General features: G+C 47.0%; 3 protein-coding genes across 4 annotated transcripts; 2 read left to right on the top strand and 1 right to left on the bottom strand.

Moving 5' to 3' along the window:
* The first annotated feature begins 2,479 nt into the window (after nucleotides 1–2,479).
* LOC115249707 (L-threo-3-hydroxyaspartate ammonia-lyase-like) lies at nucleotides 2,480–7,873 on the top strand. 2 transcript variants are annotated; one of them, XM_029835831.1, is made up of 11 exons: nucleotides 2,480–2,943; nucleotides 4,467–4,788; nucleotides 4,867–4,983; nucleotides 5,227–5,468; nucleotides 5,857–6,022; nucleotides 6,333–6,432; nucleotides 6,531–6,606; nucleotides 6,673–6,798; nucleotides 6,875–7,042; nucleotides 7,122–7,179; nucleotides 7,715–7,873. In XM_029835831.1, the coding sequence occupies exons 1-11, from the start codon at nucleotides 2,828–2,830 to the stop codon at nucleotides 7,811–7,813; spliced, it is 1,590 nt and encodes a 529-aa protein (XP_029691691.1). In that variant the 5' UTR covers nucleotides 2,480–2,827; the 3' UTR covers nucleotides 7,814–7,873. The 2 variants fall into 2 exon arrangements, with proteins under 2 accessions (XP_029691691.1, XP_029691690.1); XM_029835830.1 differs by having other exon boundaries at nucleotides 6,531–6,798.
* Nucleotides 7,874–8,603: 730 nt separating this feature from the next.
* Nucleotides 8,604–15,579, top strand: LOC115249542 (homeobox protein prophet of Pit-1-like). The gene is made up of 4 exons (XM_029835156.1): nucleotides 8,604–8,808; nucleotides 13,331–13,465; nucleotides 14,041–14,237; nucleotides 14,753–15,579. Exons 2-4 carry the CDS (start codon nucleotides 13,444–13,446, stop codon nucleotides 15,455–15,457), a joined length of 924 nt encoding a protein of 307 aa, XP_029691016.1. The 5' UTR covers nucleotides 8,604–8,808; nucleotides 13,331–13,443; the 3' UTR covers nucleotides 15,458–15,579.
* Nucleotides 8,980–11,313, bottom strand: LOC115246426 (transmembrane protein 254-like). The gene is given in 5 exon segments (XM_003963619.3): nucleotides 8,980–9,585; nucleotides 9,693–9,752; nucleotides 10,357–10,421; nucleotides 10,423–10,461; nucleotides 11,171–11,313. Coding segments are annotated over 5 exon segments (372 nt in total). The 5' UTR covers nucleotides 11,258–11,313; the 3' UTR covers nucleotides 8,980–9,464.
* Nucleotides 15,580–16,653: the final 1,074 nt, after the last annotated feature.

The raw sequence follows: 16,653 nt of genomic DNA on the forward strand, positions 1-16,653 counted from the left end.
ATAAATGGACTGGTTATAGTGGGACAGAGAGGATAAATGGACTGGTTATAGTGGGACAGAGAGGATAAATGGACTGGTTATAGTGGGACAGAGAGGTAAATGGACTGGTTATAGTGGGACAGAGAGGGTAAATGGACTGGTTATAGTGGGACAGAGAGGATAAATGGACTGGTTATACTGGGACAGAGAGGGTAATGGACTGGTTATAGTGGGACAGAGAGGGTAAATGGACTGGTTATAGTGGGACAGAGAGGGTAAATGGACTGGTTATAGTGGGACAGAGAGGGTAAATGGACTGGTTATACTGGGACAGAGAGGGTAAATGGACTGGTTATAGTGGGACAGAGGGTAAATGGACTGGTTATAGTGGGACAGAGGGGTAAATGGACTGGTTATAGTGGGACAGAGAGGGTAAATGGACTGGTTATACTGGGACAGAGAGGATAAATGGACTGGTTATAGTGGGACAGAGAGGGTAAATGGACTGGTTATAGTGGGACAGAGAGGGTAAATGGACTGGTTATAGTGGGGCAGAGAGGATAGATGGACTGGTTATAGTGGGACAGAGAGGGTAAATGGACTGGTTATAGTGGGACAGAGAGGATAAATGGACTGGTTATAGTGGGACAGAGAGGATAAATGGACTGGTTATACTGGGACAGAGAGGGTAAATGGACTGGTTATAGTGGGACAGAGAGGGTAAATGGACTGGTTATAGTGGGACAGAGAGGATAAATGGACTGGTTATACTGGGACAGAGAGGGTAATGGACTGGTTATAGTGGGACAGAGAGGGTAAATGGACTGGTTATACTGGGACAGAGAGGGTAAATGGACTGGTTATAGTGGGACAGAGAGGGTAAATGGACTGGTTATACTGGGACAGAGAGGGTAAATGGACTGGTTATAGTGGGACAGAGAGGATAAATGGACTGGTTATACTGGGACAGAGAGGGTAAATGGACTGGTTATAGTGGGACAGAGAGGATAAATGGACTGGTTATAGTGGGACAGAGAGGGTAAATGGACTGGTTATAGTGGGACAGAGAGGGTAAATGGACTGGTTATAGTGGGACAGAGAGGGTAAATGGACTGGTTATAGTGAACAATTGAACAGTTGAACAGACGAACACATGGCCACGATCATCAAGCTAGACAGGGTTGACCTCTCCATCCCTCTCTCTTTCGCTCCCTCTCTCCCCTCCTCTCTCCCCCCTCCCTCTCTCCCCCCTTCCCCTCTCTCCTCCCCCTCCCTCTCTCTCCTCCCCTCCTCCTCCCTCCCTCCCTCTTCTCTCTCTCCCCCTCTCTCTCCTTCTCTCCCTCCCTCCCTCTCTCCCTCCCTCTCTGCGTGCCTCTCCCTACCTCTCTACCTATATCTGTCCCTCTCTCCCTCCCCCTTCCTCTCTCACCTCTCCCTCACCCCTCTCCTCCTCTCCCTCTCTCCTTCCCTCTCTCCTTCCCTCTCTCCTCCTCTACCTCCCTCTCCCCCCTCTCTCCTTCCCTCTCTCCCCCTCCCTCTCTCCCCCTCTCTCCCTCCCTCTCTCCCCCTCTCTCCCTCCCTCTCTCCCTCCCTCTATCCCTCTTCTCCATTAAGCAGATCTGCAGGTTAAGCAGCAGAAAACCAAACTGGGGGAAAAGTAAACAGTGGATCAAAACAAAGCTCAGAGGTTCAAAGGATGTTGTCAGAGCAGGAAGTGATGTAGCTGAGGAAAAGTGAGAATGATGGCGTCCGGTGGTCACGCTGATGGTTGTGTGACAGCCTGCTGGGGGCGGGGTCACCTGCTCACCTTCTATTTCTGCTCCTCTTTCTGTCTGTACGTCTGTATTTAATGTCCGACGGACGGAAAATGTTGCGCTTGCTAATCCTGGTCAGGCTGCTGAGTCCGTCGACAGCTGAGGACATTTTGAACGATTTGGACATTTTTGTGCGTAAGCCAACATGCAGGACTGAGTCATTGCTTCTCCTGAATGCGTCAACAGTCATTTCCAACACACTGACCCCCTCTCACCCTATTTCACTGAGAACTTGACCAGCTTCATCCACACCCACTCCAGGAAATGTTTTTAATTTTCTTCATTTTGTGGCTGCGTTGAGTTTGTGCGTCAGTGTTGCGGACGACATTAAGACCATCCACGACCACGGTCTACATTTTATTGACTAATTTGCACCTTTGCAGCAACTCTAAAAGCATATCTGGTTATTTTTTGTTTTAATATTCTGAAAGGACGATGCCATTTCTGGCACTTCACAACAGAACGTTACAATCAAACATGCTAACTGGATGTAAATTACAAGTCACTTGGCTGTTATGAATAGCAATTTACATTTGAATGCACCCCCACCCAAAGGGAACCGGCTCTAATCCCAATCATGGTTCTTGCGTCTGTATTCAACGTGTGATTGCTGCTCCCTTTTGATGCTACCTTTCGCCTCTACTTTTGTCTCGTTTCTCTACGTTCTACTTCTGATCCTCCTTCAGCATCTCCTCTGTGTGCCTGAGCCTCCAGATCACTGCTCCCCAGATAAACCCTAAGTCTGCATCGATCTCCTTAGACGTCTGATTACACCACGTCATAGAAAAGGGGGAGTAATCCTAGTCTGATCCCAGGAATAGACCTCTGGGTGGAGCCACAGACAGTCCAGAGCCGTGGTACATGTGCCCTGGGGTAATCCCATCTTAAAAAAACCCTCAGGAGGGACAAGGTGGGAGGGAGCCGGGGCATGAGACCTTCCGCCGTGGAGCAGCTCTTGTGCTGTTGTCCCTCGGATCCACCGCGGCAGTCGTGAAGAGGGACTCGCTGGACTGTAGGAGGACTCCTCCAGCAGGATGAACTTCGCTGCACAGCTACTCTACTCCAGCTACCTGAGCGAGCGCCTCCAGAGATTGTACTCACCCAGGCCTGCACTGAAGGACACTGAGGAGAATGACCCCTTCTGGCAGAGGTGGGAACTACATCTGAATTCACCAGGAATTCTCTGGGAATTTTTACCTAAACCCTGTAGTCACCAGAGATGTGACCTCTGTCTCAGGGCTTTGACGTGTCCTTTTGTCTTCAACTTGAATTTCAAAAGCTTCTTATTAATGTTTTCCTAAGGTGATCCACCCTAGATTTTCTTACTCCATTCATCTGTGGTTCTCCTACAAGGTTCTATAAAGTCAGGAATTTAAAGGGAAGGTGGTTGAGGGCCTGATATGGGCTGAGAAAGGGGTAAGCTAAACAAGGAAGAAAATACAACTGGGCTTGAACTGCTCACATAGCACTTCTGTGGTTGGTTGTGTAGATCCCAAGGAGAGCAGGGTGAACTTTGTTCCAGTAGAAGGTAATGAGGCAGTACAGCAGACACCCTTCAAAGGACGAAACGAACTTTGAACTGTCTTGATTTAAACGGGAGCGTTTCCTCTGTGTCAGCATTTCATCCCTGAAGGAGCTTGTTGAAGTCTGATCCTGGCTGCCGTCGTCCTCTCCTCCATCTATTTGATGTTGTCTTTGAACTCTTGGAATGGAATGGAACTCTTTGGACCTGAAGGCAGAGGGAGCCTTGAAGTTCCACTCTGATGATGGTGCTGCAGTCAGACTGTGTCTAAATAACACACACAGGTGAAAGGTCAGGGTGCTGTTTGGGGCTGTGGCCCATTAAAGGCTCCTCCAGGAGAACTGCTCCATCTGGTGGAGTGCTGCTTTAAACCCACGTGACAGGGACCGTCTTTGCTTTCATTTATTTAACTCCTGACAGGTTTTTTTTTGCCTGTATTATTGTTCTGAATGTGTCTGAACTTGGCTTTGTTCTAAGTTTTGGTCTAAGCTAATAAAGCTTTGTGATGTTTCTTTAACGGCTAAGTGACGGGGGTTAATCTCTGAGGGGTGTAATCCAATTATTACGTTTATACCTAAAGGGCCTCCTGATGATCTGCCTGCCCTAACAGACGCCCGTAAATCAAACTATTGGATTTGCCATCCATTGACCGAGTTGGTATGAATCAAAACACAATGACTTTGGTTCTAACCTCCCACTTTAATCACCTCTGAGTCACCTGAATGTGTTAGCCAACTGTTCGCCCAATCAAAGATGCCACTTGTTCCCAAAGGTGACAGGTGAGGTGAACGATTCATCTTATTGGTGGCCGCAGGACGTTTTATAAGTAAGACTTGGATTTAAGGTCAGACCGGTGATTAGATTATGGGTAGCACATTATCTCAAGGAGGGTCCCCACACCGGTAGGAGTGTAAATGTGTGTGTTTATGTACATGTTACATATCGAGGGGGAGAAAAAAAATGATTGTTGGCAGTTTTTTCAAAGTTGCTAATGTTGTTTGAAACCTGTTGTGTATAAATGGGTTGATGACACACAGAATTCTTCTAGGCTGAGGTTTTTGAAAAGGATTTCAATATCAGAAAGATTCTCTGGATTTACCAGGACTAAACAAAGAGTAATGAATGGTTCCTCTGACTTCTTCTTCTCACAGAGAGGAGCTGCGTCTGGGCCCTCACCACCCTGGCGGCTCTTTCCCGTTTGGCCTCCTCAGCAACGGCACTGCAGGATGTAGACCCACCCTGATTGAACCAGAGAGACTGAAGGATTTCGGCGAGGAGCATCTCGTCAATGGCGACGTGAAGGTTTTCGAGACGAAGGTGGTGGAGGCTCCGGAGGTCCGGCTGATGGAACCTCCCAAAACCAGACGTGTCAGCGAGTTCAGGCACACCCCAAAGCCTCAGTACCTCCGCTTTGAAGACATAAGTGCTGCCGCCTTCAGGCTCCAGACGGGAATACAGAAAACACCGTGCACGGTAGGTCGGCACGACCCGCGTTTGATTACACGGTAACTAACGACGAATGGATGACGTGAAGGCTGTTTGTGTGTGCAGTACTCCAGGCTGTCCAAACAGTACGGGATGGAGATCTACCTGAAGAAGGAGCACCTGCACTACACAGGCTCTGTGAAGGAGAGAGGAGTGTTGTACCAGCTCACATGTCTCACACAGGTAACCAGAGAGGAAGAAACCATCCCTTCCTGCTCTCTTCCTCGGGGTCAGGTCAGAGGTTGTGTGACCGTGCACACACATGTGCTCTGTCCATCACTGACAGTCAGTTAGGGCTCTCTCTAGGAGAACTAGTGAAGGCTACGTAAGGGGCCATTAATAAATGAAGTTAAGACATAATGTATTCAGCCTCCGCTGTGAATTACACTGTTATTACCATTGTTGTTGTTCCTCGCGTCTGTCCAGGAGCAGCAGAGGAAGGGTGTGATCGTGTCCACAGACTGTAACTTCTCCATGGCTGTGGCTCACCATGCAGTGGAGCTGAAGATCCCCGTGTTCGTCATCATGCCGTCGGGCTGCTCCTCACCTCGCCTCAGGGTCTACCGAGACTATGGCGCCATGGTCATCTCCTACGGCAGCACCGGACAGGACTCCCGGAGCCATGCACGGCACCTCGCCAAAGAGAACGGATACCTCTACTTGGAAGAGTCAGTGCCACGCGCCTCACGCCGTACTTTAACCCCATCTATAAGCATTTCAATCTGTGACCGAGCCCCGTTGCATTGTGGGTGATGTAGGCACCAGAGATGAGTTGACTCCAAGCCTCCTTCTTCAGTTCTGATGAGTTCTGATTTACAATAATGACAGTTTGCAATCACCTTCCTCTGATTCTCATGACGTCTTCACAAAGAATCACTGGGTACAAAAATCTACACGCAGCTGCCCACATCTAAAAGAACAAAGCCTTCTTTCTTGATTCTTCCCATCAGACAGTCAGAATCATGTCTGGCTCCTTTAAAAATCATCATTTTGTGTTTGGCTCCTGGTTCTGTGGGCGAGACCAGTGAATTGTGTCTTTGTGTTTGTGTTGAGCAGAGACGAGAGTGAGGTGTACCTGGCTGGCCTAGGAACTGTGGGCATGGAGATCGTTGAGCAAGTGCCCAAAGTGGATGCAGTGGTGGTTCCTGCAGCTGGCCAGTATGGTCTCCTGGCTGGTACCGCCGCAGCCATCAAACACCTCAATTCACAAATTACCGTCATCGTGAGTGTGCATACGTGAAGATGTAACAGTCTACCGGAGGCTCAGCTTCCCTTCCACCAAATGTTTGTTCATTTACTGTAGATCCACCTCCTAAAACCCATCTGTTGGTGGATTTTGGAAGGTGGATCTGCGGTAAATCTGCAGTAAATGAACAAACATTTTACTCTGGTTTCGCACAACAGTGGAGGAAGACGCCGTTATTGTGGTGCCTCAGTTAAGCTCTCGTATCTGTAGACTGAGATGGTAGTAAAAGTGCTAACGAGACGAAAAAAAAACAACATTTCTGAACTCACAGAACTTTGTTCAACAGGGAGTTGAACCAGAAGGATTCCCTCTGCTGCTCCAGTCCCTGAAAATGGACAGTCCAGTCAAAGACATGCACAGCAACCCCAACAAGCAACTTTACGGAGGTAAACCCTGTCATAAAGGAGATGTCGGGAGCCTTTTTAACAGACTCGATCTGCCATCGTCTCTTTTCGACACGTGATCTTCTTCTCTCTGTCCTCAGATCTCATGGAACGTTCTTTGGGTGTCCATGTTTTCCAGCTGGCAAAGAAGCTAGTGGATAAAGTCATCTCTGTCAGGTTAGCACGTTCGGATTCTGTATTCTACGCGTGGTCAAATTGTTTGAGAGTCTTTCTGTCTTGCAGTGAGGAAGACTCCTTGGTGGCAATGCTGCGGTTTCAGGAGTTTGAACGCTCCACTGTGGACACGGAGGGCGCCATGGGCCTGGCGGCCATCTTGGCAGGACAGCTGCCAGAACTGAAAGGCAAAAAGTAAAGCATAAATGCTGTAAAAAACCAACTAACTAATTCATTTTTAACTTAATATTGGTGCTTTTCTTCCCCCCAGGGTGGCTGTAGTGGTGAGCAGCGCTAACATGGAGCTGGCGCTGGTCAGACAATGCGTGGACCGGGCGCTGGTTCTGGACGACCGGGTCAGCAAGTTCTCTGTGCAGCTTGGAGAGTGGCCCGGAGACATGGCAAAGCTGCTGGACTTCCTGTCCAGAGAGGACGTCAGGTATCATCATCGTCATCATCATCTTCACCGTGTGTCCTGTTAATCATCCTGTAATTTGGCTGCTTCTTGTCGTCCCCAGACTTTTGGACATCTGCCATCGGACACAAAGCGACAGGTCAGACCTCTTCAAGTCGAAGGTAGACGCCTAATCTCTGCTCTTCATCCCCTTTCTTTTTCCTCCTAAAGCCGCTCATGTTCTCTCCTTTTGGTGTCTTGGAACTGCTGACTTTGTGTTGGCAGGACACAATGTAAAGTTAAGAAGGACAGAAACTTAAATGGACTTACGCAGGTCAAGACAAGGTCCTCGAAACACCTTGGATGGAGGTCACATGACTGTCCATTACACACACACACACACACACACACACAGCTGCTGGGCCACATTTATTTTTAAAAAAGCAGTTAAATGATTGAAAACCAGCACTTTTCCTCCAGCAAAACTATTGATGATCTTAAGCTGAGGGAATCAGGGAATTTGTTATCTTGGTATTTTCAGTTTTTCCCCAAGAAAATAAGATCTATTTTGTGTATATTACCCTACTGTGACCTTTGGATCAGCAAAGATATCTTTTGTGGTCTTTTGTCATGTTGGCTCTGAGTTTAGTACGGCCAGGGTGCAACCCCTAACTGGACTCTCTATGTGTGTGTGTGTGTGTGTGTTGTAATTTACAGGTGGAGTGTGTGGTGGAAACCAGAGATAAGTCTCAGAGCGCTCAGCTGCGCAGGACTCTGAGTGATCGTTACCCCTCTATATGCTGGCTGGACCGGTGATTTCAACAGGAACACAGAGTATAAGGTTTCCCCGGCAACAGGCTGCCATAGCGATCTCATTAAAGGCTGTTGGGCAACATGTACAGAAAAGCCCCAACGCTTGTAGAGCAAATGTATCGTTTCCCTGATGTTTCTGCTGCTGTTCCTGAAGCATCGTGCGATGTCAGTGACGTTAGGCTGCGCTCAGTCGCACAGTAGAGGCTTCCTCGCTCTGCACCCACGTGGATTGTAAAATGTTGTACATATTTCTTGATTTCTACCGTGATTTTAGACTCGACCCAAGCAATAAAAATCATTACAGACCTGTTCTGACGGCTGGTGTTGTGGAAAAGGGGAAAGCCAGTGTCAGTTTTCAGCCCTCTGGAGAGGCCTCTATCGGAGGCGGGGCGGTCCGATATTAACGGCCCCGAGCGCCATCAGCAGAGGACGGTTGTGACCTTGTGTTAATGATCCGGGCTCGCTCGCACGACCTCACACCCCCCCCCGAGTGTCAAACCCACCAGATTTACTTCACTTGCTGTGAATCACATGAAAACGTGTGTAACTCCAAGCAGATACCAACGGTCCTGTTGCGCAACTGCACGTTATCAGCGATGGATTACTTTATCAGTGATTTGGGTCAGGGCCTAAGAAGACATGAGGATAATCTTTGATAGTGGAGTCAAAGGTCAGGGGTCACATCCAGCCTGCAGTACACACTCGGGTACACCTGTTCAGGCTTCTAATCAGCCCATCACATGGCTGTGCAATGGATTTACAACCAGAATGGGGAGGAAAGGGGGATTTAAGAGACTTTTAATGTGGCCCGGTTGTTGGTGCCAGACAGGCTGGGCTGAGTATTTCAGAACCCGCCGGTCTACTGGGATTTGCACCCACAACCATCTCCAGGGTTTACAGGGAACGGTCCCAAAAGGAGGAAATATCCAGTGAGCAGCAGTTGTGTGGGCAGTTCTGAAGGCAGAAGCGGGTCCAAACTCTTATCAATAAAGTGGCCGGTGAGTGTATTTATAGACCATCCAGCTTTTTATGACAAATTTGTTCAAGAGTCCTTGTGGTTGGAAAGAAAAACAACTACTATTTGCTGTAGAACAAACATTTGCAACTTCATAAAATGCATAAAAAGTGTGTGTAAGTGTAGGAAGGACACAGCTGTGAGGAGGCAGCGCTCCGGTACAAAAGGGGGTTTTTATTGGTCAGAGAGCATGTAAGAAAACAAAAATACTGGAACGTTAGAATGTTAAGAGTCTAAACAAACGGAATCAGGAAATCACAGTACGATTCCAGCGTCAGCGGCTCCGGAACGTTTCACCAAACCTGCCACAGAGTCACAGCAGCCTCACATTCACAGTATTCAAACGCTCAACAACATGGAGACGAGTCCAAATACCAGCGCAGTTCTGCTACCAGGACGGCTGAAACACCCTCAGACAGCTGTAAACATCTTCCTTGTTCGGCCAGTTTGTTCTGCTTCACTTCCAACTTTAGAAATGGGTGTAAAGCAACAAACTAGATGCTGAAAAGACATCAAATACTGTCCCTGTCATGTAGCAAATACACTTAGTGTTGTTCCTAACAAGAATTAAAAACAGCTTCTTCTTCTTCTGTGTTAATGGAAAGTACCGGGCGTCTTCCTCCGAGGGTTCTGCTGGGGTTAGTTCTTTTTGCGGCGCTCAGGTTTGTACTTGATGAGGAGCCCCAGGGAGGCGAAGCCGAACAGGAAGGTCTGGAAGAACCAGAGGCAGCGTGTGGTCATGTTGTTGATGCCTTTGTTACTGCGGGGACACGCAAGAAGACGCAACCGGTCAGAGAATGTGGGGACGCATCGTGAGCATCAGATGCTTCTGCAGCTGGGATGGCTTGATGGTGCTTCGGGAATTACCTGCACACCTTCAGGGAAACGAAGGCCTCGACAGCATGGATAGCTAAGGCTGCCCACCACCTGCAGCAGAGACACACCACAACTGTCACAGTTTTCCACACTAAACAACAAATTTGTGGTCACTTCTGTGTCTGTGCGGCGGGATCGAACACCAAACACGTTCATTTCCCAGATATAATCATCATCCTCACTCTTAGAGTGTCAGTCGGCCGGTCCCTGCGGCCTCAGCTCACTGGTTCATAAATATCATAGAATTCTTAGTGAGATCGTCAGATTCACTGTGAAGAACGTTTGTCTGCTACAGCATAATCAAGTCACATGACTCTCGCTGTATCCTCAGCACAAACCATGAATAAATGACGCCCCGCATCAGCCGGCGCTGAACGGGAGTCACGTGACATCCTAAGCCTCCCCTGTGTTTAGAAAAGGTGTGAAGAGGGTCACATTAGCGTAACAATAACAGCATTCTGCTTGATTGCTCCGGTAACCAACTCGTGCTGCATGTGACCAAATAAGTGGAGAGAATTGTTTTGTGGTGTGAATGAGGGGGGGGAAAACAAGGCTGAAATTTGATAAACACTGACTTAGAGGAATTATTGCTTATTTTAGTTCTGAATAATCCCAGCGCAGCTAAAGCAACAAGGCTTTTGAATCAAACACTCACCCCTTGTACAACAAGCCAGAGTGGTTATCAACAAGGTATCTGCAGAAGGTGCCATAAGGACCGAGGGTACTGGAAGGGGAATGTTTCAGGAGCAAAAACAACCCACTGCAAAACAGACATTAAAGTATATCATTAACCTAATGACATGGATCCTCTTCCCCAGCAAGAAAATATTCACAAAACACAGGAATGACCTTTAATAAGCATCAACAGCTCACGTCTACTATTGCTGCTTTATGAAAGTCACTATTGACAAATGCCTAAACAGTGTGTCAGCATTTCTGAGTATTCTATAGCAACAAGAAGGGAAACTTTTTGTATTTCGAATGAAGTTTGGCATGTTTACTTTTCTCCAGTTCATGTCACTAAATGATGGACTTTGGACTAAGCTTTGACCTGTGCAATGAAGATTAACCGAGTCTGCAACACTAAAGGAAGAATGTGTGCAAACGTAGCAGAATGATTAAATGTTACTGGGTAGAACAAAATGGGTCAAACCAAATGTGTACAAAAGGACCATTATATAAAATTTCTACACCCTGACAGTTTAGAGCTCGATAAATGCAGTGGTATCAACACTAAAAGCAGCTGTTCAATGTGAATTTATTTAATATTCTTTAAATTAATGAATGCATTGTCAATAGTGTCACAAGTTTGCCCAAACGATGATGTTCACCCCCCCGAAACTGGCCGACACGTATACAACTTCATTAGTGCGTTCAGATACGATGAACCTTGACTTTTTTCCATCCTTGGTTGTTCGAGCATTTATGCATTTAGCATTTATGATTGCTTCTTTTTTTGTTTAACTTACACTGAAATGTCCGACCCCCAGGGTCACAAACACGATCCAAAACAGACTTGATCTTTTAAAATAGTCGCCTCCACCACTTTTCGCCATCGTTGCTGCCTCCTCCGCTGTTCTGTGGGCTGGTGCCGCGATAAAAAGGGACCGTGTAGAAAACAGCCTGGGGAAAGGTTCCGGGGTGGGAGCAGGCTGCTAGACACACGAGCGGAACTAATGCAATAGATATGTGCAATCTGGTATGAAATATTAGTTTTACATTATCCTGATTTCCTCTCTGTCCTGTGTTGTTAGCGTCATATCCAATAAAATACAATAACAGGATTACAGTCCGTGACGGTTAATTCACTGTGGTTTATATAGACAATAGTGCCACCTTGTGGCTAACTGTCCCTTTTTATTGCGATCTCATGATATATTTCTACATATTACAATATAAATATTATTAAAATGTAATGGGCAAGAGTGTTTTTGTTAGAGTTGAGGTACAGCTGCTTGTTCACCGTCAGGGTTAAGAGCTACATGGTCAGTTCACTGTGATGCAGAAGCAAGTTTGCTTTCTGCAGTCCAGTAATTAGGAGCATCACAGCTTCCCGTTTAGTTTTGCAGTTACACGACCAGACAAATTCAAACATGCACACATGTGTACCGGCAAGACGAATTCAGACATAAGTAAACAGAAAGTTTATTAATAAGAAATGCTTCAATGTACAGTTCACACATTAAGAGATATTAAAAATCACTGAAATTCTTCCATTAGTTGAAAGAATTGTTTTATTTTTCAGAGTTTGTCAGCTTCAGGTGTGTGAGGGCTTATCTGATAGGACTGGGGTCGTGCTCAGAGAAAGCTGCTGCGACATTTAGGAGCCGTCTCCTTTTGACGGGTCGCCGATTCCGCTGATAAAGATTTAAAAAGTCTTTACTTTTCAGAAATGCTTACAAAATACTGCACCTCTCTTTCTGAGCTTTGCTCTTTTGCACTGTTTGACTTTGGATTTAACAAGCAAACATTTACATCTTCACTTATTTGGCACGTTTTCTGGCTAATGTCTGATAATCACTGAATATACACAAGAGGTCAAGGATCAGGAAGTCAAGGACTAACATTGCACTATACGCTCAAATTTAAGGTGCTTGGATTCAGATTTAAAGAAATAGAACCCCCCTTTGACTCAAATATGAGGTTTTTTTGTTGTTTTCATGCTGTTCGACCCACCCTGGTGGTGTTATTGAGATGTTTCCCGGCGATGAGCAGCTGGAGGAGAGGACCCGCTGCTCGGTGAAGGTCTGGACATGTTGATGCATCTGACAAGCTTTCACACACCTATTCAGTGTCACCAGGGTGGTGTGTGTAATGGACTAGTTCAGCACTGAATAATTAAACTTCCTTGTTTGTGCTCCTTGGACGATGCCTCCAGCTGCTCCGCATACAACGAAAAGCAAAGAAGAGGTGTTGATAGGCTTCAGCTGTTTTGCATTTAGCCGCTCGGTTAAACATTTCTCTAAGACTATTGTTGACTAATCAGCATTTATTCCTAAAACCCATCAAATGATTCACAGGAGAGCTTCATTTGAATCAAAGGGAATCTTTGAAGTGCGACGACTGCTTTGTCAGTTCTAGCTCACCAGAACCAGATTATCTCCATTTGCACGCGGTTATTACAATGTTTATTAACAACGATGGAACGTATTACTTGTCATTTTAATATTACTTCCATTTTCACTTGAACACCTTTCAACAGCTTCACCACAGTTGTATCTCCTGTTACGCTGGTTATTTACTGTGAGTAGAAATAGTCATAAAATGCTCATTTATTTTCAAAATCGACGTCATCTTTACTTTCCCTCGAGTGCGACCGCTTCTGCTTCTGATCGCAACAGCCAAAGCACCTTGAGATTGTTCATGTCCATGAGTGCAGCAGCAGCAGCAGAACAATAATCTGCAATCAGGGCCCAATTTTCCTGTTTGATATGTTTCACAAAAACAGTCACATGCAAGTCGTCTCTGAGCTAAGTGGTATCGATGGGGCTGACGATCAAAGCTTTGCCACCATACTGCCAGGGATCGGGTGATAATGGGAGGGGGGTGTGATAGTGTGTGTGTGGGGGGGGGGGTTAGGGTTAGGGTTAGTCTGCATCAGTCTGTAGCGTGCTCTCCTGGGTGCTCAGGTGACCTGGATAAAAGGTGAGCTGACAGGAGCTGCAGTCACACAGTGAAGGGACACGGTCACATCAGCAGAGGACCCAAAATCACTGCTCATTCAGCCGCTGCAGCCATCAACATGTGGAAGGAGTCCAGCACCGGTGAGGCACCACCTTTCGTCTGAAACACAGTCGGTTCTGAGGGTTTTGTTGTTGCAGAGTTATGAGCAGAAATCAGACTCGTGTAAATGTAACAGAGCAGGTTGAAAAATAATGAGGGTCAAAACTGAAGCAAACTTCCATTTCCCATGTCCGATGAGCTAATTTAGGTGTAGTGAAAGTAATTTTCTGACACAATTGCAAGAAGTGAATCTAATCTTGCTGACAGTGATGCACTGTATTAACTATAGAGTGCTGATCATCAGCCAGTTATCAGATCCAGAATGATAGTGAAGATTGGACAACAAAAGATGGAATTCTGGAGAAAAACCTCTGACAGTCTGATGCATCTCATTAGCCTATTTTTTTATTTACCTTATTTGAGTCAAGTTGGAAGGTAAAACATAATGAAAGCAGGTGGACGCCAAGCGTTCAGTGTCTACCTCAGTTATCTAACATGGTCACCGCGTCCCGTCAGTGCGGCCGTCTCCATTATCGCTCCATCGCCGTGTGAATTTCTCCGGTTGACGTCAGAAAATGTCCCTGGATTCTGAACCTGCTGTCTCTCTCCGCCTCAGACGATGCCCGGCCCGCGGCCCCCGGCAGCAGCTCCGGCAGCAGCTCCTCGCGCAGCGCCAGCCGCAGGAAGAGGACCAGCTTCTCCAAAGAGCACGTGGAGCTCCTGCGAGCCACCTTTGAAACGGACCCCTACCCCGGCATCAGCCTCCGAGAGAGCCTGTCTCAAGCCACAGGCCTGCCCGAGTCACGTATCCAGGTGTGTATGGCATTCAAACGCTTTCTAAGGAACTCATGAAGGTCATCCTGCGATTGTGAGGTCGGACCTTGTGCATGTTTATAGTGAAATACTCAACAAAGCAGTAGGGAGGCGCATGAAAGCAGCAGAAATTGGAAAACATGCGAAACCAACGCAAAACAGCTAAATTCGGCGACTGTTAGCAGCTTTATCTCTCCCTCAGGAATGCACGTAGATGGCAGACGTGCACACGCTGTCTGCTGTGAGTCACCACGGTCCCTTATCATGTGAAACCTCTGTTTTCAAATGCATCCTGCATTGACTGGCAGATACCGCTATCACTGGTCAGTTTACTTCAGTGTGGTTAAAGATGACACCAGCTCTTTTTATCAGCTCCAGGAGCCCGACGGCCCGCACGCTCTCTGCCGGCTCTCGGCTCCTGCGCGTGTCCCCGTGCGCTGAGGGAATGATTAACGGGTCGAATGTGTGCTTGGTTTATCTGCTGTGACTTTAATCTGTTTTTCTCTCCCGTCCAGGTGTGGTTTCAGAACAGGAGAGCTCGCACTTTGAAATGCAAAGGGGCCAAGAAAGCCCTGTGGCAGTCGGACAGCCCGGTCCAGGACGGTAGGACGCTGCAGACGGGTCCGGTCCATCTGCCACCTCAGGGACCACTGCCGGCCTACCCAACCCCGGTGAAAGAGGAGCTGGAGGAGGCCTGCTACTACAGGCCCCCTGCTTATCCCACCATCGGGGAAGAGTATGGATCCATATATGGGCTGGTGCAGGGAAGACCACTGGGAGGCCCCATCAGTCCAAACATGAGGGACGTGTGGTCCCAGCCGGGCGGCCACCCGGCCTCCGCTGCCCCTGCGTGGTGCCAGTCTCCACTGGAGATGAGAAGCTACACTCCCAGCCAGATGAAGTTCATGTATCCGGGATCGGCGGAGCAACAGTTGTACATGTCCTGCTCCCATTCTTCAACTCCAGATACTCCAGATTCCGGGTTTTGGGATGCCACGATGGAAAACAGCCCGCCACTGCTGGGCCAGTATTCAAAGCTTGAGGATTCTTGGAGTGGAACCGGTCTGGAAGCTAGAGGAGAACCGGGGCACCAGTCAGTGGGTCAGCACGCCCCCCTGCCAGAGCTGTCCCTGCAGGAGATCCTTGGGGAGCTGGAGGAGGACTGGCTGGGAGGAGAGGGCCTGGGCCGCCACGCCACGGAGAATAAAACCTTCTCCTGAAGACTCCCTTTCCCTCAGAAGAAATCTTTTGTACTATTTTAAATTTGCTTTTTAGTTGCTAATATGTGAATACATATATTTATTTTAAGAAAAGAAAAAATTCACCGAACCAACAACGTTCCGATATTTTTACTACAATTTCTTCTGGTTCATCTATTTATTTGTTAATTATGACCACTATTTATGATGTTCTGCACTTTATCTGGAATAAATCTGGTGTAATGAAATAAGGAATTGGTGTTCTTTGTCTTTATTAGAATCTACAAACTTCTTTGAAGCTACAATTTTGCCAAGAAAATGAAAAATAGCCCAAAGACCTTTAAAATTGGGCCTCGCTGTCTGTACCATGAAATGACCTTGGCAATTGTCTCTGAACTCCCTTCTGATTGTCCCTTTGGTTGAATCCGCTACGACCGCTGGCGTGACAACGAGACATCTGCAAGGCTGCTGGAACACTAACATTTCCTCTCTTCCAACTTCTCTGTTTGGACCTCTGCCGGCTCCGTGAGACACAGCAGAAAGAAACACTTGCCAGATGTTAACCTCCAACCTGTTGGCTTCCCTTACATGGATGGCGTGTGTCCTGCACCAGTTTCCTTCGTCCCAGACCCTCTGTTTTATGATTAACTTCTATAAGTTCTCATTTGTTTATGTGGCTGGAGGCAGTGCGGGTTAGAAACGTGGAAAATCCTCAAGCTTTATAAGCTAATTGGAAAGGATTCAAGTGAACCTTTAAAGGAGAAGAGAGCAAGAAACTATTTCAATCCATTTCAGATAGACGTTGTGATGTTTCCAGGGGACGAAATGCAGCTGTGATGTGATTTATGTCAATCACACTGATAATAAGCCGCCTTAATGAGTGTGTAATATAAATGGATGCATGACTGTCTCATTTGTGTAGATGTGAAATAATCCTTATGATTGTGAAGATCATGTGAGTTGCTTCTGACGAAGTCGGGCCTGTAATGACTGGCTCCTGCCAGTAGGGGGCAGTGTGAGGCGACCGCTTCTTCTCTGGTCATGTTCCCCATTCCTTGCTAATGATTAAGGTGGTTGCAATTAAGTTCTCAGTTGGTATAAAACGGACTCAAATCATTTTATATGTCGATGTAATCTTTCACAGTGTTTAAAATGGCAGTGCGTAACAGTTTTAAACCCTTTTAAAGGAGTCATTGTTGGCTAATAAGCTGCTGCCA

This window comes from Takifugu rubripes, chromosome 4, assembly GCF_901000725.2.
Source record: "Takifugu rubripes chromosome 4, fTakRub1.2, whole genome shotgun sequence".
Lineage (NCBI taxonomy): Eukaryota > Metazoa > Chordata > Actinopteri > Tetraodontiformes > Tetraodontidae > Takifugu > Takifugu rubripes.

Coding starts and splice junctions, on each gene's coding strand:
- LOC115249707 (XM_029835830.1), top strand. CDS start 2,828: ATGAACTTCGCTGCACAGCTACTCTACTCCAGCTACCTGAGCGAGCGC. Junction 2,944..4,466: donor AATGACCCCTTCTGGCAGAG/GTGGGAACTACA, acceptor TTCTTCTCACAG/AGAGGAGCTGCGTCTGGGCC. Junction 4,789..4,866: donor TACAGAAAACACCGTGCACG/GTAGGTCGGCAC, acceptor TTGTGTGTGCAG/TACTCCAGGCTGTCCAAACA.
- LOC115249542 (XM_029835156.1), top strand. CDS start 13,444: ATGTGGAAGGAGTCCAGCACCG. Junction 13,466..14,040: donor GTGGAAGGAGTCCAGCACCG/GTGAGGCACCAC, acceptor TCTCCGCCTCAG/ACGATGCCCGGCCCGCGGCC. Junction 14,238..14,752: donor TGCCCGAGTCACGTATCCAG/GTGTGTATGGCA, acceptor TCTCCCGTCCAG/GTGTGGTTTCAGAACAGGAG.